Source organism: Vigna unguiculata, chromosome 3 (assembly GCF_037176805.1).
Source record: "Vigna unguiculata cultivar grain cowpea cultivar isolate G323 ecotype 2 chromosome 3, ASM3717680v1, whole genome shotgun sequence".
NCBI lineage: Eukaryota > Viridiplantae > Streptophyta > Magnoliopsida > Fabales > Fabaceae > Vigna > Vigna unguiculata.
This window is the reverse complement of record NC_140794.1, coordinates 53,776,500-53,798,214: the sequence shown is the minus strand read 5'-3', so window position 1 is coordinate 53,798,214 and position 21,715 is coordinate 53,776,500. Positions and strand designations below refer to the sequence as shown.

General features: G+C 32.4%; 3 protein-coding genes across 8 annotated transcripts; 1 reads left to right on the top strand and 2 right to left on the bottom strand.

Annotated features, from left to right (window-relative positions):
* Positions 1 to 2,688: 2,688 nt before the first annotated feature.
* Positions 2,689 to 5,342, top strand: LOC114176350 (Oxidoreductase family protein). 3 transcript variants are annotated; one of them, XM_028061370.2, is made up of 7 exons: positions 2,689 to 2,998; positions 3,612 to 3,782; positions 3,899 to 4,063; positions 4,142 to 4,306; positions 4,505 to 4,639; positions 4,754 to 4,851; positions 4,965 to 5,342. In XM_028061370.2, the coding sequence occupies exons 1-7, from the start codon at positions 2,819 to 2,821 to the stop codon at positions 5,170 to 5,172; spliced, it is 1,122 nt and encodes a 373-aa protein (XP_027917171.1). In that variant the 5' UTR covers positions 2,689 to 2,818; the 3' UTR covers positions 5,173 to 5,342. The 3 variants fall into 3 exon arrangements, with proteins under 3 accessions (XP_027917171.1, XP_085526899.1, XP_085526898.1); XM_085670773.1 differs by having other exon boundaries at positions 2,765 to 2,998; positions 3,622 to 3,782; XM_085670772.1 differs by having other exon boundaries at positions 2,810 to 2,998; positions 3,604 to 3,782.
* A 1,415-nt stretch (positions 5,343 to 6,757) lies between these two features.
* LOC114179705 (large ribosomal subunit protein eL15z) lies at positions 6,758 to 9,026 on the bottom strand. Its single transcript, XM_028066122.2, has 4 exons — positions 8,888 to 9,026; positions 8,145 to 8,311; positions 7,301 to 7,498; positions 6,758 to 7,210 (listed from the first exon to the last, which is right to left on the bottom strand). The coding sequence occupies exons 1-4, from the start codon at positions 8,889 to 8,891 to the stop codon at positions 6,965 to 6,967; spliced, it is 615 nt and encodes a 204-aa protein (XP_027921923.1). The 5' UTR covers positions 8,892 to 9,026; the 3' UTR covers positions 6,758 to 6,964.
* Positions 9,027 to 12,501: 3,475 nt separating this feature from the next.
* On the bottom strand, positions 12,502 to 20,478 carry LOC114176869 (DWNN domain, a CCHC-type zinc finger). Of its 4 annotated transcripts, none has more exons than XM_028062049.2 (16): positions 19,721 to 20,478; positions 19,419 to 19,603; positions 18,860 to 18,956; positions 18,591 to 18,672; positions 18,345 to 18,511; positions 17,636 to 17,712; positions 17,466 to 17,531; positions 17,206 to 17,362; positions 16,980 to 17,128; positions 16,615 to 16,779; positions 16,222 to 16,521; positions 16,095 to 16,136; positions 15,709 to 15,955; positions 15,246 to 15,365; positions 14,808 to 14,883; positions 12,502 to 13,361 (listed from the first exon to the last, which is right to left on the bottom strand). In XM_028062049.2, exons 2-16 carry the CDS (start codon positions 19,582 to 19,584, stop codon positions 12,759 to 12,761), a joined length of 2,514 nt encoding a protein of 837 aa, XP_027917850.1. In that variant the 5' UTR covers positions 19,585 to 19,603; positions 19,721 to 20,478; the 3' UTR covers positions 12,502 to 12,758. The 4 variants fall into 4 exon arrangements, with proteins under 4 accessions (XP_027917850.1, XP_027917851.1, XP_027917852.1 ...); XM_028062050.2 differs by having other exon boundaries at positions 19,758 to 20,478; XM_028062051.2 differs by having other exon boundaries at positions 17,466 to 17,522; positions 19,419 to 20,478.
* Positions 20,479 to 21,715: the final 1,237 nt, after the last annotated feature.

Genomic DNA, 21,715 nt, shown 5'->3' with positions numbered 1-21,715 from the left:
TTCTTTATGATCATCTAATGGTAAAAACTGATATGCGTTTAGAGTGGTAAAAATTCCTAAATAAGACAACTTTAGTCGATATAAACTGTGACCGTGATGAAGAAAATCCTGGGGGCGTAGATGAAGATGTGGGGGTCAAGGACAACAACTTCATCTTTTATGAATGATAATATGTTAAACTAAATATGAAGTGGTATTCATAGACTGCAACAAGGTATGGAACGTCCTTGCATGCATGTTATGGTGTGAAACGTGTTTATCAAAAAATTGATGGAAAATTTCAAAAAAACGTGTTTAACTATGATGGAAAATATTGAGTGATTTTGTTTTTATTGCATTGTTATTATTATTATTTTGTTTGTGTAATTTATTATTTTATTTTGGTTATTGTAATGAACATAATTAACTAACTTTGTGTGCCTTGTTAAAATTTACTTTATTAAATTCTTGCCGTGGTATTATTTTTTATATGTTTAAAATTAATGTGTAAATCTAATTATATATTGTAGAATTTCTTGTATTACATTTTTACCTGTGAGAAAAAAAAATTACCATCGTTTATAGTTGATTATTTATTATTTATATATATTCAATTTCAAAATTAAATAGTTTTTAATATTATTTTTATTTTATACATTAATTACTTTATAAGTATTTATCTTTTAATTTAAATTTATATGCAACATTATATAATTGTATATTACAATGAAATAAATTACAATTTTTCATTCATTTTTATTTTCTTTTTTCAATTCAAACAAATTCATTTTTTCTTTTCTTTTCTTTTCTATCCCATTTCAATCCAATCTTATGCAGTCTCTTAACAAAACCTAATGATTTGTAGGAAGCAAAGCTTTGTCTCTTCATGTCATTGAAATTCTTTATGGTAGAGAGTTAATTGTTAATATTATTTGAAAAAATAAAGTTATTTTCTCTCGTAAAAGTCAGTATGATTATCTGCTCTCATTAGCAGTTAGAGAAATGGTTGTTATCATTTTATTACCGATTATTTGTAAGTTTAAATAATTCTGAATTATTTCTTTTTGTGCAATCCGAATAATTGTAAATCATTCAAGCTTCACCTTTCGTAAATATTGTGTGAAAAGGGTTCAACTTCATGAACGTTAATAATTTATTACGCTGCCTTATTTAAACTCTACTGCAATGAGATCTTAATTTAGTTACTTTCTATCGTGTTTACTTAGCTATATTAGTGTTAATATTTTCTTAAGTTTAATGGAAGACAATCATAAGATTCATTTTAATTATTTATTTATTTGTTGACAAAAATATATGTTTAACAAAGTTTTTGTTTTTTTTTTTATTTTTATGATCCAAAGCTTTGAAACTTTCATAACCTCTGACTCTAACACTAGAGATTCAGTTACATTGAATGAGTTTTTTCCTCCTTAAAATAAAGCATAGGATGACAAATGCATTGGCAGCTGAATTGGCCACTCTAAATCCATTTATTAGTTAATGTTACTTAACTATTTTAGTTTAACTATTTAACCAATATTATTGTGTATTGATTATTTCCTTGATATTTTTATTACGTAACTTTTAAAGAAAAATTACCAATTACAATATCATTTTTTTTTTTCACAATTTATACATAATGGAATGAAGAAAGGCATGATATAAAAGAAGATATTTTGTAACTCTTCCTCAACTGTCCAAAGTTTTTGCAATGGCATGGAATTATTTCCAAAGAAACAAAAAAATTACTGTGCATTTTAATGCGCAAACAGAGGACATTATTTTTGGAAAGTGCTAACATATTTTTTTTATTTTAAAAAAAATACTTCCATTGGTAAAAATGTATTGAAAATAATAAACACTACTAGAAATTCTCATACTAACATGATATTTTTTTTGTAAATTTGTTAAAAAATTTGCAAGAAAATACTTTTTTTCTACCTTTTTGTCTAAAAAATTTAATTGACAGATAATTCCTTTATTAATAATTATTTTTTACAAAATTATAAAATTTATAAGTATTTCTTATAAAATTTATTATAAAAATTGTTTTATAAAATTATTTTACAAAAAAAATTAGTAATTTTTTGTAAAAAAAATTTCATAACAAAATTTATAAATATTTTCTAAGAAATTCAAAAAAAAAGAAATTATGATTTTTTTTAGTAGTTAAATCAAATAGATCTCCCTTTTAATATCACTATTCTAATTTTTCATTTCCATTTTTTTAATACATTTTAACTAATAATAAAGATCATGTTATTTATTTGTATTTTTCACTCTTACGAGATTTTATAATAATAGCAAACAAATTATAAACTTGTTACTACATAAAAAATATAAATGGGTGATATAGTTGAATGATTTTAAAAATTAAAATTGCTACAAAATTGTTAATTTGAAAACGTGTACAACTCGTACGTCATACCTTGGAATTAAAATTTATGTTAAATATTATTGATTTGTGACTTTGTATGTGATAGAAAAAAAAATTAAAATTATTTTCTAAATGCGAAGTTCTTTGAGTTTATAGTAAATATTAATAAAAAAAAAAAACTTTTACAATATCGTCTACTTGGAATCTATTTTTTAAAATCGATATTTGCGAACGGATTAGAATGAGGAAAGTTGTATTGTAATTAATTATGTCCAAAAGTGAAACAAAATAAAGAATGAAATTAAGAAAAAGAAAATCCAATGGCAAAAAGATGTGAAGTGACATGGATGATTTTGTGGGATAATGAATGGATGAAATGTGTTGTATAACTCTAAATACCAGATTTTGGTAGAAACAAAAGAACCGTGTTAGATAGTGTTGAAGAATCAGAATTGAGAATCCATGGGAAGTGGTGTTTTGAAGTACGGAATCATAGGAGTTGGAATGATGGGTAGAGAGCATCTCGTGAATTTGTACCATCTTCGCACTGAAGGCGTGGCGGTTGTCGCTTTTGCTGACCCTCATATTCCCTCGCAACAACTCGCTCTTCAATTGGGACACTCCTTCAGTTGGCCTCTCAAGGTATTATCACTATCACTCTGCTCTTTACTTTCTGTTTAATATAACAATTTTTTCTGGATATATCGTTGTTTCATAATTGTGACTTGAATCTAGAAGTGCTATTTATCAGGCTTCATTAGGAAACATATAGTTTGATCTGCAATTATCTTGGCAGTACTTGTACTAAGCTGATAGTTTAATTAAGAATAATAAACCAACAATTTGGGATTCCAAGGATTATTCTTTCTCTATTTAAAAATCTTTTTAATATGTTTTAAATCTTTAAAATCTGTAACCGTGAATTTATGCCGAAGACACCGAGGACATTGCAGAGAACCAGTACAGAAAAAGTCACCAGAGAACCCAAATTCTCTATATAGGTGATCCCGTGAGTAATTTGAAGGGTTTATCGCTACTTGGAAAGTTCTTGGCATTACTTCTAATATTTGAGGGATTAGAGATTACCGATATAGCTATTTTTTTTTAAGTATCATATAGGAGAGAAGGTAATAGTACTTCAAGGTTGGAATTGGAGATTTTTTTTGTTTAATTAAGTTGGCAACTCTGTATAGTGTTGAATTGTTGAATTAAATTGAATGAATGAATGAGCATGATGAGTTGAAAAGTTGTGAAGGTTTTTTCAGGTCACCAGGAGCTGTTGGACAGTGGACTTTGTGATGTTCTGGTGGTATCCAGTCCTAACATGACCCATCACAGGATTCTTATGGACATAATCAATCATTCCAAACCCCATCACGTACTGGTAGAAAAACCCTTGTGCACCACAATCTCTCACTGCAAAGAGGTCTCTCTTTCCTTTCATATAATCGGTTGCTTATTATGGGCTTAACTGTTAGAATGTAATTTTAATGATGATGAACTAATAACTAATTTGATGTTGTTGTGTATACGTTGGATTAGGTTGTCGATGCTGCTAGAAAGAGACCAGATATTTTGGTACAAGTTGGATTGGAATATAGATACATGCCACCTGTTGCAAAGCTGATAGAAATAGTTCAGGGAGGAAACCTCGGACGAATCAGAATGGTATCAATTCGGGAGCATCGGTTTCCATTTTTGGTTAAGGTTAGATTTTATGCAATTTGAAATTACATGTTTCTGTGTTCTCTTAGTGAGCTAGCTGAAAAGTGATACTGGTCACAGGTGAACAATTGGAATCGGTTCAATATTAACTCAGGTGGTACCCTGGTAGAGAAGTGTTGCCACTTCTTTGATCTGATGAGACTGTTTGTAGGTTCAAATCCTGTTCGTGTGATGGCTTCTGGAGCTATCGATGTTAATCACAAGGATGAAATATATGATGGAAAGGTACTTGAGTTACAATAACCAAGCTTGAAACAATAATCTTTGAGTTACAATAAGAGATAGCCGAGATTTTCATATCTGATGAAGAAATAAAGATTATGACTTTTTCATATATGTTCTTCTGTGTAGCAGCCTTAATTGGCGCAAAGTTTTCCTCTAAGCTTTCATATTGTTACTGCTATTCACTGGTTTGTTGGGCAGGTGCCCGATATCATTGACAATGCGTATGTTATTGTTGAATTTGACAATGGTTCTCGAGGAATGCTTGACCTTTGTATGTTTGCCGAAGGAAGTAAAAATGAGCAAGAAATATCTGTTGTAGGAGATATTGGAAAGGTAAAACTCTGTCTCTATCAATTGTATTTCTTGCCGTGGCTTGTTGATTAAGATAGAATTAAGTTTGGTGAGTTATTATTTCAACAATAGGTGCATGAGTTTGTTTGTTGACAGGGAGAAGCCTTTGTTCCTGAGAGTGTTGTGCGGTTTGGTACACGAGAGGGGGGGCGAAATGGTGTCCAGACTTTGAAAGCTGAGGATCAGAGAATAAAGTGGGTAGCTTCCTTCTATCTGTTAAATGTCATAAATGAGCTAAGCTTTGTTGAGATAGTGAAATGAAATGAAAGTGATTTAAATTTTCATTTTGGTGTTGTGGACTGTACAGATATGATGGGTTACACCATGGATCTAGCTATCTAGAACACCTTAGCTTCTTGTCTGCAATCAGAGGCAGAGGAGAAAAGGGTCCAAGTGTAGATCTCCAAGATGGATTAGTATCTGTTGCTATAGGAGTTGCAGCACAGCTCTCTATAGAATATGGTCGATTTGTTACTATTCAGGAAGTTATGAATGAACACTTGGAAGTGAAGTAATGGCGTTTCTGCCGTTGTAATCTGAAATAGAATGTAATGAGTGAAAGCTGAAAGCTATGGCCAAATAAACAATTACATTTTTAAATCGACACTCTGATGTATTAACCAAACAAGTGCTTTTGTAATGTTGTCGGTATGATGAAGAAAAGAACAATTAAAGGTAATGGTCATTTCATTGTCCATGTGGTAAAGAAAATCCAACTCTCTCTTCTACAATTAATATGGAAAAAGATTTTTTGACAAACTTTTTTTGACAAAATTTTAACAATGTTCACATGACAACATTCAATTGGATCGATATTTTTTCTTTTTAATAATTTATCATGATTTGGAAAAATGAAAGAAAGGTTTGGTGAAGAGTTTGTCATTAACAAAAACTGTCAAAGTATCAAAATATAGCATATGCCTCCTTCACGTCAGGGAATGTATGCAAACTGTGAAGAGGTATTTGTAAAAGGACTTGGGCATCCACATCAGGTTTCTTCCAAAAAAACATATGTAACACTTAGAAAAAACACATTGCTAGTAATGAAGTGCAGTTCCTTGACGTTAGTACTGAACATAATCCAAGATGGAGACCAGACCACAATTTATTTTAAATCATATTCACATGGACCACTCCACTCTAGTGTAATATAATATTTAGAATATTGTTAAATTATATGTCAATAAATGCGTCAATAATTACTAGATTATATACTAAACAACATATACTCCAAGGTCTTTTAAGAGCTTCACCTTTTTTATAATTTTAATAAAATCATATTAACGATTCTTATATTATTTATAAATTCAAATTTTTATTTATGGAAAAACATTTACTTTTAAAATTTCATCTTCTAATTTCATAACTTTTTGCTTATATTATTGTAAATATGATATTTATAAATAAGAAACAAAAGCCATTTTACTGAAGTACAAAAAAAGACATGTAATTTACTAAAATCATAAAAAGAAATATGAATATACTAATAAAAAAAGTAAAACTATAAATATAATTTTTAAAAAATAAAATAAAATACATTTTGAATAAGATAAGAAAAATTAATAGAACTTAAGGAAAAACATAAAATAAAATCTATTAAAATATTTAAAAATATCAATGTCTCTTAGACATATAAATATATTTTTAAAATGAAGATATGACTATGATTCGTCCTGTTGTAACTTTACTGCCCACAACCACAATTATCCCCTAATGTAAATTTAGTATAAATCGGTTAGTTAAACGAAGACGATCGTTTAAGAAAAATCTCAAACATAATTAAAATTGGAGTAAAGATACAAAGTATTTAATCTGAAATTACAAGCATTATAGACACTCCTATTAAAATTAAAATTTACACTAAATATATTCCGAAGCTATATTCGAAAGGGAAACCCTAAAACATACTTTAATGATATTATTAATAATTTATAATTCAAAAAGGAATTAAACAATAAAAAAAAGGCTTTTACAAATTAACTATCGCAACACGGTTATGATTTTTTTTCACTCACTCTTAGCTCACAGTAAAACATCCAACGCCAAACAAATATAAACGGACTCCAAAAGAATCATAGCACGAGAATCGCAAAGATGAGGTAGTACGATAAAATCAATAACAAACAATACCAACAAATAGCAAAAATCTTACAATGATTAATCTCTCAAGTTTTACTTCTAAAACGGGGTTCGGGGTGAAAAAAAAAGATGATTCAGGCGTTCAAAACTGATAATTTCCTATAGTCTTACATATAATGCACTCCAAATTTTCAGAAAATGAAGCAAGATACCATAACAGTAATAAAATCAGCGGTAACGACGAAGAGAAAGTGTGTTGTTTCTCTTCCAGGTTGCCCTGCGTGATGGGCGATTTTTGTGGTAGAGATGTCCTCTGCCACGTAAACCCCTGTTACTTTTCCCAGCAGAAGTAAGGCCACGAAGTTCCCTGTGCTTATGGACTGGGTTACAGAGCCAGTTGATTCTTGGATCATTTCTTATAGCACTGTGAGCAACATCCACCAGAATGACCTCAAAATATTTGTAGGTTGAGTCCTGTAACACACAGCAATAGCATCACAACAACCAATAAGCAATCTATAATCAGGTTCCACCTTCAACGAATGATATAACATGTTAACTAACCTCATTCACCCAGTAAGAATTGAGGACCCTAAGGCCACCCAACTTCCTTCCAGCTCGCTCTTCAGCAACGGACCTCTTGCTGCGCTGAAACTTCAATTGAGTAACACCTTGGTTGGTTGGCTTACCGTAAACAATACCTTTGGGAACTGGTCTCTTCCTGCCACCCCTCCTGACACGCACACGGTAAACCACGTAACCCTGAAATAACACAATAATATAATCACGATCCCGATTCAAGTGAACCAAGTTCAGACAGGTCCACTACAAGGACTGGACAGGTTTCATAGTAATGAAAAAAGGTCTATGCCAATGAAAACTAGCAAGGTAGTAACAAATCTATATTTGCCAATGAAAACTCCTTTGACTGTTAGAAAAGCACAGTTGGCAAGAAGATAAACAACTGCGTCACATGACCAACAATTGGTAATTTTACTATAGCTCGTCTAGAAATGCATCCAATCATTCGTAAATATGGAAGTTCTACAACAAAAAATACAAATTCATCCGGACAATTTTTTCAATATAATGGTTCTTTAATTTCTTCGAAATTTACCAAATACTGCTATCTATTTTTCAAAATGTTTGTTTCATCACAGTTCGAAATTTAACTAACCTAAAACTACACATAACTATGTCATTCACACTTTCCAAGGACATCTAAATTAGATAAGGACATCATGGAATTACATAGAAGTCACACTGTTTTGCAATCATCCAGATAAAAAAGTCATTTGTTTATTGATAAACAATTCTTTCCCCGTGAAAAAAGTGAACGCAGAAGGTTGAACGACGCAAAGAAATAAACAACTAAAATATCGCATCTAACATAAACAAAATTCCCCACCTGCTTAGCTTTGTAACCCAAGCGGCGAGCCTTGTCTGGGCGAGTAGGCCTTGTCAGACGAACAATTGATGGCAGCTGGCGGTATTCCCAACACCTCACCCGCTGCAAGAATCTCATAACATCGGACTGCTTCTTGCGCCAGAGCTCCGAGACATACTTGTAAGCACCTATTGCACATAAATCAACACAGCTCAACAATTAAAACAAACTAAATCCGAAACGCAGTTGTATAATAAATAACTGCTATGATGACAAACTAATCCAGCATAACCTATAAACATAAGCCTTAAAACCAAATAAGAAGAACAGAAAGCAAAACGCCGCCACTCAAAAAAATGAACAAAACATACATTATCATTCATTCATTCCATTGAGGTTGATAAAGGAAAAGTTAGGCCTAAAATTGTCAATTTAAAATCCAGTCAGTCCAATGAATCAAAATTATATCAACACCAAACCAAAAATGAAGAGGAAACACAAGCATTCATAACCAAAAACAAAAAGCATATTCCTAGAGCGAATTTCCAGTAGTTACGGTTTCTTAAATCTTGCTATAAAATTCGAAAAACTTCCAAGAAGGAATGAGACAGTGACCATTTTCACTTTCACATACACGACGTCACGGTGAAAATTATAAACAGAGCTTCTCATTGGAAAATAGAACATCGAACGTATACATTCATCAGAAAACCAATCCGAAAGGTAGTAACGAAGGAAGAAAAGAGATAGACAGAAAAAAATACCCATCGTGCGGAAACGCGCAGTCGCAGTAGCAAAGTGCTAGGGTTTGGGTTCCTCTTTTAACTTTTATAGACACCACACCCTGCTTAAGCCAAGGCGATAGATCTCAGCCGTCCGTTAAATTTTTATGACCTAAGTGCATTAGAACGGGTCGAGCCCGCAAAATTGGACCACTGAAAAGGGCTTCTATCGTCATCTATTTATTCTTTCTTCACCCCCTTTTTCTTATATATGAAGATTCACATTTTAATATATATTTTGAAAAATAGTATTATTCTAATATGTTAAAACATTACTGAATTGCGTATTTTTTTAATTATTAATATAAATAATAATTATTACTACATTATTCAATAACTTTATATAGAATGTGATTTAAATTAATATAATCGTTGAATTTTAACAATATATTGTTGGTATGTTAAATTGTATAAAAATATATATCTAATTGAATAATTCATCTTATAATATACCTTGAAAAATATATTTCTTTTAATTAAATAATTAATCAAACGATTTAAATAGATATAAATCTCTGCTTACACTGTGAATGCCAATAAACCTTAAATTTAATTATAAATGGTTGAATAATTTATGTAATTTACATATGCTTTATTGCACCACTTTTCTTTTAAAAGCATTAAAAAATATTATTTTAGTATTATCTACATTTTCTCTTATGTTGAATCCTTTTTAACATTATTCCTTTATTTTTAATTTACGTTCCATTGTTTAATTATTATCAATGTGTTCTCATATTTTTTTACTTTAACATGGCTCTTATCCTCTTTTGTTTAATCACAACTTATTGTAGCTTAGCATACTATTATTATATTTGTATATTTTTATAAGTGATTTTTTATATATGTGGAAATTCTTCAGAAAACCATCGTGAAAGGTTTCATGATGTTGGGAAATCATCTTTTGCAACAAAAAATTGTTCGTGAGTGATTAGAACAATAAAACAAATAAGATACAATTAGGATGTCAAAAATATTCGTATTTGTGGGTATCTGCGGATAATTCTCGCAATGGGTAGGAAACTGATATTAATAATAAATACCCGCTACCCGCGGGTACGAGTATTTTTTATATCCGCATGTTAATGGGGCGGGTACGAGTATCATAGTATCCGTACTCGTGGATACTCGTACCTGTTAAACTTTAATTCATAAAAATACCTATATATATATATATATATATATATATATATATATATATATATATATATATATTAGTAAAATACATTCTGACCTAATTTTTACTAAGTTGCACATCTCGTCTTGTCTTTTGTCTTCATTCTTTCATATTCAAGAATTAGTACGTTGTTTTCTTCCAAGTATACCCCTTGACATTCTTCTCTTACCCTTTTTTGAAATTGGGCATATACATCAAACACTATATAGACAATGACATTTATGGTATGCTTGTTGTCAAATGATGGAATCAAAATAAGAATACTTGGCACATGGCAGTTGAGGTTTATTATTTGATTATTTTTCAGAAATCAAACGGAGAAAGTGAGCTTGACTAGTTAAAGAATTTCCATTGTGTTGAACGTAATTATATATATATTTTTATAATTATTTGGACTTGTATGGACTTGAATTTGTTTGAACTTTATTTAAAATTTATGACAATGATATATTTTACTTGAATTTATGATTAAATATATATTTTTTAAATAATTTTGTAAATATTCGCGGATACCCGTGGATACTTGCAGATATAAAAAAATTAGACAGATACCCATATAACGGATATCCGACAGATACGAGTACGGGACAAATATTTATCCATCAAATAAGGTATGTAGGAGCTACTACCCGTACTCTACTCATCCTGTTAACATCCCTAAATACAATACAATAGAATATGAAATGAATTAAACAAAAGTAAAATAAAAATATCACTAAATAGTTGACCTGACTTTGGTATCTTGTCAATGTTACAACAAAATGTATAAATGGTTTATTAATCATTGGTGTAAGTTTTCCAATACCTGAATGAAATTTTTTCAACAACCATGTTGTGCAAGTAGCTCTAGAGACAGTAATGTGAAAGCAACAATTGCCTACGAATTTATATTAATTAATTTTGTACAAATATTTATGCTAATTAATTTTAATTTTATAAAAAATGGATTAAAAAAATATTTTAATTATTAAATAAATGGGATAAAATTTAATTAAAGAAACATAAGTAGGGGCTAAATTGAATTAAGGAAACATATGAGGACTAAATTGAAATCAAAACAATAACATTTAACCGTGAAAGTGACACTGATACGTAGCATAATCTTACCACGTGGCATTGACAATATCACAGGTCACACCAGGAACCTAACACGTGACAAGATTTATTTATTTTTTTGCAAAAAAAAAAATTACAATAAATAAAAAAATGATACAAAAACCACTTATTGTCACGTGGCATGTCGTTAACGACCTTAGTAATTTTTATCTGAAAGACTCAGTTAAGACACTTTTTCAAAAATTAGAATACAATTGACATTTTAATACCAACGAAGACCAAATTGACATACCTTGTCAAAGTGAAAACCATCCAAATAATTAAACATTATCATTACGTAAAAAGTTATGGTGTTGTAGGAGAACAATGTGCAGGGTATACCGATGTGTAATTTTTTAAAGGTATGAATATGTTGGAAGGGTCATTAGTTCAATAATATGTAATATAATGCAAGTACAAGGTATTTGTGCAAAAATGTGTTTCAATGACATTGTATAATGAAAAATTTATATTTTGTGCTTGTTATATTATTGTAATGTTACATTTAGAAACATAAATACATCTAACCACTCTTGTATTTTTGTGTAATTACATGACAAAAAAAATCTCACAACAAATATTATATATAAAAGTTAAATTAAGATAATTGTTTTAAAATATGTGTCATTATCTCAACTATCTTCCACATAACTTTTTTTCTTTTGTGTAAGAAAAAAGTATTCATAGAATTGAATAATCACTTGATTCTTGTTTTAGTTTAGGAAACTATTTGTGAGTAAAAGAGAAAAAAATGTAAGTTTGTTTGATTTTAAAAAAAATGAATGAAAAGTAGGATAACTTTTTTTATTTTGATATTATTATTTTTATTACTTTAATATCATATTTAAAATGATATTATAATAGAAAGAAAGTAGTTAAAATATTATAATAATGATTTTTGTTATTTTTTGTTTCTTTTATTTTTTTGACTTTCTTAAAAATACAAAGTATTTATTCTCAAACACTTTTTTTTTCATTACATATATTTTTAACCTTTCTGCCATTTATATGTTTCATGGCTTTCTTCATTTCCATAAGAAGGAAACATCAAGGAGATAAGTGAATTGATGTATATATTAAATATGTGACCACTACAGATTTGATAAGAAAATAAAATGGAGAGAAAGGGAAATGGATAAGATGTATTCTTAAAGTAGTCTGTTACTAATATTAAAGGACATAATAACTAATCATTTCGTATTGTTGATATTGTAAAATTGGTAGTGCAGCTAAAAGTCGAGAAATTTAAGTTTAATTTCTTATCCGTCTCACTCCACTGAATAGGGTAAAAATGAAATATAAACCATCTATATACCCAAAGCAATTGATAAAGAAATCCATTTCATTAGATTTGAATAAAAAGTGATAATTTTACACGGCGAAATTATTGAAAATTGACGGGAAGCAAAGTTACAATGAAATAAATTCCTTCCAAAAGGAAGCTTATTTCAAGGTTTGGAAGAGAGAAGTTGATAACAATCGACTCTCAGCGAGCACAGGCACAGCACAGCGCTAGCAGTTAAAAGTGTCTGTTTACTTCGTCGTAGGCTAATGGTTGCCGGCACAACTGCATCAAAAATGTCACCTATGTTTGCGCTCTCTCGAACCTCTCGAATGCCTTCCTTCCTCCTCCCACTCCATCGCCTGAGGCGGAGGAGACGGCTCGTACCTTGAAGGCCTCCGTTTAAAATGCCGCTCATCGTCGCTCGACTCGTAATCCGCAGCGGCGCTGCTCTTCCTTCCTTCGTAATACCCGTTCGACACTGCCTTCAGGTGTGCCGAAGACCCACCGGGAGCGGCGGCCGCGGCGGCCGGTTCTGCTGTCGAAGAAGAGCTGACCTTTCTCTTCTTAGGGGGTTCCTCCTCAGCCGGGAAACTTATGCGGGAGAACACGCTGGCCTTCTGCTTGCGATCAGCTGCTGCTAATGCCGCGTTGGAAGGAGCTTTGGTCACTGGTTCCGATGACCTTCTAGACGAGGATTCTGACCGGTGATGGCGGTGATGATGGTGACGGTCGTGCTCGTAGTCGCGATCCCTATCTTCGCGTTCACGATCTGGGTGGTCAGACTTTCTTTTGGCAGGACGCGGAGGTTCGAGCTCCCGCGGAGATCGTTCTGGTGACAGTCTCTCCGAACGGAAACGATGATGATGGTAATCGCTACCGGAGGAAGGTGGAATTGATTTCTGCACCATAATAAAAACGCCGAAATATTAGGACCATCTTGTTCAGTTACATTTGACTGACTAAAAGAGTAAATAAAAAATGACAAACACATCACTAGAGACTAGCAACTAGACCCAATAATAAAATAACACATAAAAAAGAGTAAAATAAAATGCATTTATTCCAAAAGGACAGCTTTAAAATTATCAACAGTATGCGATTTTAAAAGAAAAATAATTTCTTTTATTTTCAAAAGCTAATGCACGCTAAGTACCCAACATTTTTACTGTAGTTTTTGGAGCACCCAAAAGTAGTAATTAAATTTATCTTAACAATTTACAATAACTTTATTGGGAAATCATAAAAACAACCAAATAAATAAGCAAAGTACACCTATAAAAGATAGCCATGACAACACCAAGGTTCGTTCGTTGTCAGTCATAAATAAAACGTTAAAGCCTCATAACTAAGGGTTCATTCTATTTTTGGTCAAGTGGCCCAACCCAAGCCCACTTATGCATCATGGTAATCCACACCAAATAAATTGTCCAGCTTCCATAAACGTGTTCCTCTCAACCGTAATTATAATTAACTTTATAGCTTTTTTAGCAACTTCGAACCAAAAAGTATTTCAAAAAGTAAAAAAAAAAATGTTCAACTAAACATTACAAGGATCATTATCTAAAATAATTCGCAGGGCCCAGCTGATCCATCGCCACATGACGTTAACCACCTACCCAAAATATATAAACGTGGCCCCTAATACGGCGAAACATCGCCAGAAATTAATGCGCCACAAATCCTTGAATGAGAATGTAGTGTTAACTCCCGCTGGAACCATACACCCATGGTTTAGCCCATTTAGTATTAAAAGAAAAGACTTACTTGAAAAGTCCATATTACATTACATACATATACATATTGGACACATTCTATGCAACCTACAGATTCAAAATCAAATATCCAAATATAGAAAGCCCAATTTTATGATCCAATTTTTTGCATCAGCCTCAGTAAGCATCGTTACCAAATAGGAATGCCAAATACAGAAAAAGAAAACAGCTATTATCATTGACAGGCCCACCCAACAGCCTAAAGAAAAAACTTCAATTGCAAAGATAAAATTATGGCTTAAATTATTTTAATCTATTTTAGGGTTAAAATCATGACCATAAGTATGGTTGTCTTGACCACAGGATTATGGTGAGACGCGTGAGCGTTTGTTCACTCAATCATTTTATGATCAACCAGAGTGTCACTTGAATAAATCTTTTATCAATAAATCAAGAAAAAACAATTAACTTCCAAAGTTTAGTATGATAACAAGTGAGATTATCTGTGCAATCAGTGCGCTTTTGCAGGCTTGAGGTTTCTGGCCAAAGTTCCGGTAGAAAAACCCAGGAAAGTAAATGGCACATAAAAGTCCGTAGAAAAAGAGCAAAATTAAGACAATAAAAAGCACATACAGTTTTTGATTTCATTGAAGAAACATCTCCAACACTGCTCACTTCCCTACCAAAGTCTCGATCTTTGGAGAAGTCCCTGTTCAATGAAGAAAATAAACTCATTAAAAAACAATGACGAACAAAATTTGGGGATGAGTCGAGAGAACTACTTTAAATATTTTAAGAAACGATAAAACATGATTTCTTTATTTTAGGCGGTAGGGACTTGACAGTAATCATAAATTCACTCTAGAATTATAAAAAAGGCTAAAATCAATCTAATCTCCTCAGTCAAGAAACAATATCGAAAACTCTGCTAATGTGAAACACTGATGATGTGTTAAATATTTGCTGGAATAAAAATGTTATTTCTACTAGTTGGACAAATAAAGGTGAATCAAACTTCTTAACAATATATATCAGAACATGGAAGCCAGCCATCAAAAAGAGGTTACATACCTTTCAGCCCGTCTCTCATTTTCGCGCTTCCGCCTCATATCTGCTTTACGGGCCTCAAACTCCTCTCTACTCATAACTGGGGGTGGAACATTCATTCCCATACCAAAGTCAGCAAGATCCCTGAATAAGTCATAAATTATTATATTACAATTAGACATTCTAAATAACAATGTATCGACATTGGATTGGACAAACACAACCAAATTCAACAGAAAAATTCAACCTACAACTCTCAAATAAACAAATAAACTTATGTTTGAATGAAAAATCATCTCTTAAGAGAAGAAAAAGAGATAGCTTCAACAAATTTACTTCCGGAAAAACTTATTTCTTCCTTCATATTTTTCTATCTTGCAATTACTTGTGAATAAGTTCGCAAAAAAGGTCCATAATGTCCAGGACATGTTTCTGTTGTGACCATGAGAGCAGGAAAGTGCTGAATTTCAGTTTTAAAAATATGTACCTATGAGGCGGAACAACAGGCATCATGTAACCTTGCATGCCAAATGGGTCTTGTGGCATCCCACCCGCAAATGGCATGTCCAAGGGGCCAAGACCATAGCCCATCATTTGCATTGGACCCCCATATGGTGCCATGAATCCATCCATTGGTTGCATGCCATTCCAGTATGAATTATAGCCTGGAGGTGGACCCATTGGCATCATGTAGTTCTCAACCCCAAAGTCATGCGGAGTTTTCCACTGCAAATCTGCAACATATATAAAAAAATGTTTCAAATTATTAGAAACAGTCGGTATGCCCCTCAACCACTAAATGTTGTCATGTCACTGAGTCCAGGAAAAACATTTGCTAATACAGATATTCATGTCACAGAACTGTAGATTTACCATTTGGAGGCAAACGGACTTTCTTCTTCTTCTTTTTCTTTCCTGAGAAGTTTAAAATACAAATACGAGTGAGAATATTTTCCCATCTAAACCATACTCGATAAAAATAGGTTTCAACAATATATACCAGCATCGGCAGGAACCAATTTCTGCTGCACTTCTTCCTCAACCTGCTGAGTACTCCCTTGTGAGGCTGGTTCTTTCACACTCATAGACTCATGAGTAGCTTCAGATACATCAGCAACTCTGAGGTTCCTAACTTGCTCCGAGGTCTGCTGAGGAGCAGTAACGGCCTTTTTATCATCAGCTGTTTCAAGTATATTTGTTGTTTTCTCATTAATAGGCGAAACCTTTAGTTCTCCCTTGGACGCAGCAGATGAGGTTGGGGATGGAATCTTAGGCTGTGGACATCGAGCAGACTCCATATCTGAAAACTCAAAGTTAAAAACAAAAAAATATAAATACCAGCACAATGATAGTTGATAAATAGTTCAAGAGACATCATGATAGTTTCAATAACCTTGAACTTGAAAAGTGCTCCCAGCATTTTCAGCACTGCTGTTGCCAGACTCTAATATCCGATTGATAGTATCTCTTAGTGTCTTATTTGGTAAGAGGTCATCAGCAAGAATATTTGTTGCACCACATACGCACACAGATTTGGAGATAATATAGTCCCTAATACCTGAAGAATTTTTGGAATAACATTACATAACTTCAAGAAAGGATTTTTACGCAATAGCTTCAGAGAAAGAAAGAACAGAGAAAACACTATGTAAACTATTCCATACTTGGATAATGAGGAAGAACTATAAACTAGTGAAACATTACCATAATATTAAAATTCTGAAAACAATAAATACAACAGATGAATGAAAAACCTACATCTGTCACAAAAGCTTTTAAAGCAACACTTGCTTGTCAGTACAGCATCTTTCATAACATTATTACACAAGGGACAGTGGAGCTCAGGTGGTAGGTCCCCAATTGAACGTGTTGATGGCAACCCTTCTATTTCTTTCTCAAAAGCAGCCCTGTTTGCAACGAATATCAAATTGAATTTCATGATTACATATGACAAATTGGACAAGGATAATCACGATGAACTTACTCATTTGGTTTCAAGACAGCTACTGAGCCATTTGGTAAAGCGTAGGAGCCTTGTGGATTTACCATTAGCATGGATCTTGGAATACCAGTAGGTTGTTTGACTTTCCTCATGTCATAATTTGGGTCACCATTAGTAGGGCAATGCTGAATAAAGTGTCCTAGACAAAAGTGGGTTAAAAAAAGTAAGCAGAGAAAACTGACATTGTTGTGCAGAAATTCACTAGCAGAGGGTGACTAGAAAGTTCAGAAGCATCAACATACCAGGCACCTTGCATCTGTGACACACATAGCCTTGTGGAGGTGTTTTCCGCTCCATCCCTGCCATACCTCAGCAATTAAATGAGCATTAGTTGATCAGCATATTAAGTTTTGTATCATAAGCAGCAAATAACTAGGAAGTATATGGATATAGAATAGGCAAAGAGAATCACCAAAACCACGTCCACCCCCCATCCGACCACCTGAACCCCTTCCAAAGCTTCTACCAGTACCAAAGTCTGAACCTTGACTGCATGCCAAAATTAAAATGAATAAACAAAAATATCATAAAGCCAAAATGAAAATGTTTTCACAAAAACAAGAGCACATTTGGTTGCATGGAAAAATATCTCCAAACGGAATGGGAATACCTAAGGCTATATTAGAATTCTTAGAACGGTGGGATCTGGAATGACATTAGTTGCCATCGATTTGTCTTGTGTTAAGAAAAAGGGTGAAATAGAATGGAACCTGATCTAGATTATTCCATCCCATTCCATTATCCACCTTTATTTTATCTTCCCTCAATCCCCTAATTTTTAAGGTATGATATGCACTTAACATATTGGTACTGATCTTCTTACAATTTCCATTCAATTATGATTCCTTGAACAATAAAATGAAAACTTTCAACATTCAATTTATTCTATTATGTCCATTCCCACTCTTTTTATTCTCCCCATCGTTAGATATCCTAACATGATATTAGTTTGGAAGGAAAAAACATAGAATAACTATTCCGATATAAGTCATTCAGAGTTAAGGAATCCCCATTTCCTCTTGAAGAAATGGAAATAACTATTATCATTACAATTCTTTCCACCTTGCAATGACTCCATACGTCAAACAACACAGCCAACGAAAGGAAAATACTGTACTAACCGTTGCCAATCGAGAGCTGGAGTATCAACAAAGGCTTTAATCTTACTGTCTTCATCAGCCTTGTTCGGTGGCGGAGCCTCTGGAATTATGTTGCTTGGTTGAACAGGCACTTGATCAGGAATTGTATACAAATCATTGCCAAATTCATCCCAGTCTGAATCTTCAGGCTGCCAAGTGTATGAAGAGGTCAATTTCAAAGGGATTGCGTTGAATTGTTCATAAAAAGCAAAAAGGAAAGGAACTGACATATTTCATGGCAGATACATCTTCAGCTGGTAAGCTTCTGTTTCCAGACTCAGATTCCACAACCTTACTTTCCACCTTTTGTCTGCAAAAGAACAAAAAGATAGTTGCAACACACGAAAATAAATCATCTCAAAATAACAATGTAGTTTCTGACTGTGGCACTATATACAAATTGATGACTGGGAGTTTTAAAAAATTGACAGACACCATGACTGATTAATTGTGAAAAATTCAACAACAGTAATAAGATTTAAGGTTTGGGGTAGTACTCTATTTCAGTAACAATTGGTAAACGTGGCCGTCCTGGAACTCGGCGAATTAAGACTGAGGTATTTTTAGGAATCAACATTTCTTCATCAAGATATTCTGAAATTCCAAACAGACAACTATAAAATACTGTAAAAATGTCATTCAACAAAAGCCTACTATATGAACTACCATACTGATTTCGCAAAGTTGGACACCTGTAATTGCAGCCTAACTTCATCCTAATACCCAGATCAACACCCCATTCCCTTTCAATTTTAAGCAGTTTTATTTTTATTGTTATTCTTTGTAGGAGAGTGAGGTAAATTTCAGCTCAAACTTATTTCAGTTTTGTTGACAGATAAGGTTATAGAACTAGTAAATTGTCATCGGAGAGGCAGTGGATAAATACTGCGAGTTTATCCAAAGAGAGCCCTCCTCAAAGCTAAAGAATATGCAACACATTCATTGATTAAATTTATAATTAAGCCCCGAATTAAAATAAAAGACTAAAACCCACACTCATTATCGCCCCCAAAACACTAGTTAAAAGAGAATAGTTTAATCAAAATCAGAACCAACCTTCATTGGTCTGGGCGTTGGTGACCACAAGGTCGAAATCAGTACCCCTCCCTAAATGCTTGGATTCAAATATTTTTTCTTTCAATGTACCAACAGAGATGAAAGGACCGTCCATGGGAATTGAATCATAATCTCTTGCACTCTTAAATTTATAATACACCGCCATGGTATATTTCTCTTTCTATCTATAAAAAAAATTAATCTTAGAACCAACAATAACAAAGGAGGATAATCAAAAAGGCCTCTGAAATAATATGAAAAATGGCCCTCGTATTAAAACTAAAATGAAAATAAAACAGTACAATATAACAAAGCTCTTTTTCTTTCTCTTCTCTTTACTTTTTCAATTTTCCCCCTCAACTTGCAGATTACTAAGGTTAAAATCGAACAAATCGAACCACCACAACAAGGAGATTTCACTTTCACTTCCAGAATTCTTCACGAGCAACCGGATGGCGAATCTTCACTTCGTCATAAAAATCGACCGCACTCGGAATCCAGAGAAACAAAATTCCGTCCAAAGGTTCGGAACCAGAGCAACAAGATCGTTATCAAACGATCGAGGCTGCGAATCAGACGAATCCGAATCCGGTGAACCAAACCCCTCCAAAATCAGAAATCCGAAGAAGCCGCAGCAACAGCTAGGGCATAAAAGTGCAATCCAACGAAGAAGATGAACAAGAAGATTCGTTCCTTCGGTGGACGGCTCGAGTCGAAGAAAGCGCGTTGAGATTCGTACCGAATCTCTCCGATGAGCCGTCGGAAGCTTCGAGTGCGAATCGCTAAGAACTCCTCCTCCTCCTCCTCGCGACGATTGAATCAGCCGATAATCTGGAGCGATTTGGGAGAACGACGAAGTGGATCGAAGATCGACTGTAGAGAGAGGGAGATAAGTTTAGAGCGATTGGAGGTGCAGGATGTGGCTAGGGTTGGGTTGATGTGAGAAGCGGGGAGTGGGAAAAGGAGCAAGAGAAAAAGGAATGGGGGTGCGATTGTGGTGTGGTTTGGATTGGATGCGGGTTTGAGATTTTGGGGATTTTACAGACAAACAAACCTAGAAATAATGCCTGGTTTTTATAACTTTAATGAATCAAATCAAACCATGAATTGATTCCCTTGGATTTGCATAATTAGCACTCTTACCCGTCCTTTTTTTCAAATATTTCCACTCGTTAATAGTTTTACTGTTATCATTTTTTTTTTTAAATTAGCCAAAATCTTTGAAATCAAGATATATTAATTAGTCTAAAATCTTTCAGTTCAAAGTCGTATTAATTAAAACATACTTTATTGATTTGATTAACAAGAAGATCATATTATATATATATATATATATATATATATATATATATATATATAACCTTATGTAATCTATCTAATGTTTATCTAAATTAACTCATTACAAATTTATCATGTGATTTTAAGATATTTAGTTTATGACATGGTTCTTTTTATCTTCTAATTAAAAAAAATTATTAGATTTATTTTAAAAAAATAAGATATAATTACTGATTTGGTATTCAATTTTTTGGTTAAGTTTAATTTGGTCCTCGTATTTTTTGTTTATTCAATTTAGTATATCAATTATATAAAAAGATTCAATATGGTCATATAAGCCATGAAATTTTTAATTATTTTTAATATTTAAAAAATATATATAATTTTTTTAAGAAAAATTAAAAACTATCACGTGTCAATTTACCATCGTGCCACCACGTGGCAGATTACTATATGACACATGGCAGTGGTAATAGTTGTTTTCAATTTAGTCCCCTATTTAAATTTTTGGTTCAATTTAATACTCCAATTTTTTAAAATGATCTAATTTCGTCATTTCCAATTTGAAACCAAATTAGTAACTAAGTTTAATTATAACTTATATATATATATATATATATATATATATGTTAAGATAATTGTTTTGAATTTATATATCAAATCAATACATCTAAATATTCAAATTATTTTATTTTTTACAAGTGTAAAAGATTTCATGTGTAAAAAATTACAAAGGTAAAAAATGTAAAAAATAAAATAATTTAAGTATTTAGGTGAAACGATTTGATGTATATATTAGGAAAAGTTATTGTAACATGTATATATAAGTTGTAATTAAGTTTATTTACTAATTTGGTCTCAAATTGGAGAGGACGAATTAGATCATTTTAAAAAGATGGAGTACTAAATTGAACCAAAAATTTAAATAGAGGACTAAATTGAAAATAACTATTACCACCGCCACGTGTCATCATTGTAAGCTGCCACATGGCACGATGGTAAACTGACATGTGGCAGTT

What these genes read in the sequence shown, in the direction of transcription:
- LOC114176350 (XM_028061370.2), top strand. Translation starts at nt 2,819, where the DNA reads ATGGGAAGTGGTGTTTTGAAGTACGGAATCATAGGAGTTGGAATGATG. An exon ending in CAATCTCTCACTGCAAAGAG is followed by an intron (nt 3,783 to 3,898) that starts GTCTCTCTTTCC and finishes ACGTTGGATTAG; the next exon opens with GTTGTCGATGCTGCTAGAAA. An exon ending in GCTGAGGATCAGAGAATAAA is followed by an intron (nt 4,852 to 4,964) that starts GTGGGTAGCTTC and finishes TGGACTGTACAG; the next exon opens with ATATGATGGGTTACACCATG.
- LOC114179705 (XM_028066122.2), bottom strand. An exon ending in TGGGTTACAAAGCTAAGCAG is followed by an intron (nt 7,499 to 8,144) that starts GTGGGGAATTTT and finishes GTGTTATTTCAG; the next exon opens with GGTTACGTGGTTTACCGTGT. An exon ending in ATTCTTACTGGGTGAATGAG is followed by an intron (nt 7,211 to 7,300) that starts GTTAGTTAACAT and finishes TGTGTGTTACAG; the next exon opens with GACTCAACCTACAAATATTT.
- LOC114176869 (XM_028062049.2), bottom strand. Translation starts at nt 19,584, where the DNA reads ATGGCGGTGTATTATAAATTTAAGAGTGCAAGAGATTATGATTCAATT. An exon ending in GAGCACTTTTCAAGTTCAAG is followed by an intron (nt 16,522 to 16,614) that starts GTTATTGAAACT and finishes TTGAGTTTTCAG; the next exon opens with ATATGGAGTCTGCTCGATGT. An exon ending in ATTGGTTCCTGCCGATGCTG is followed by an intron (nt 16,137 to 16,221) that starts GTATATATTGTT and finishes TAAACTTCTCAG; the next exon opens with GAAAGAAAAAGAAGAAGAAG.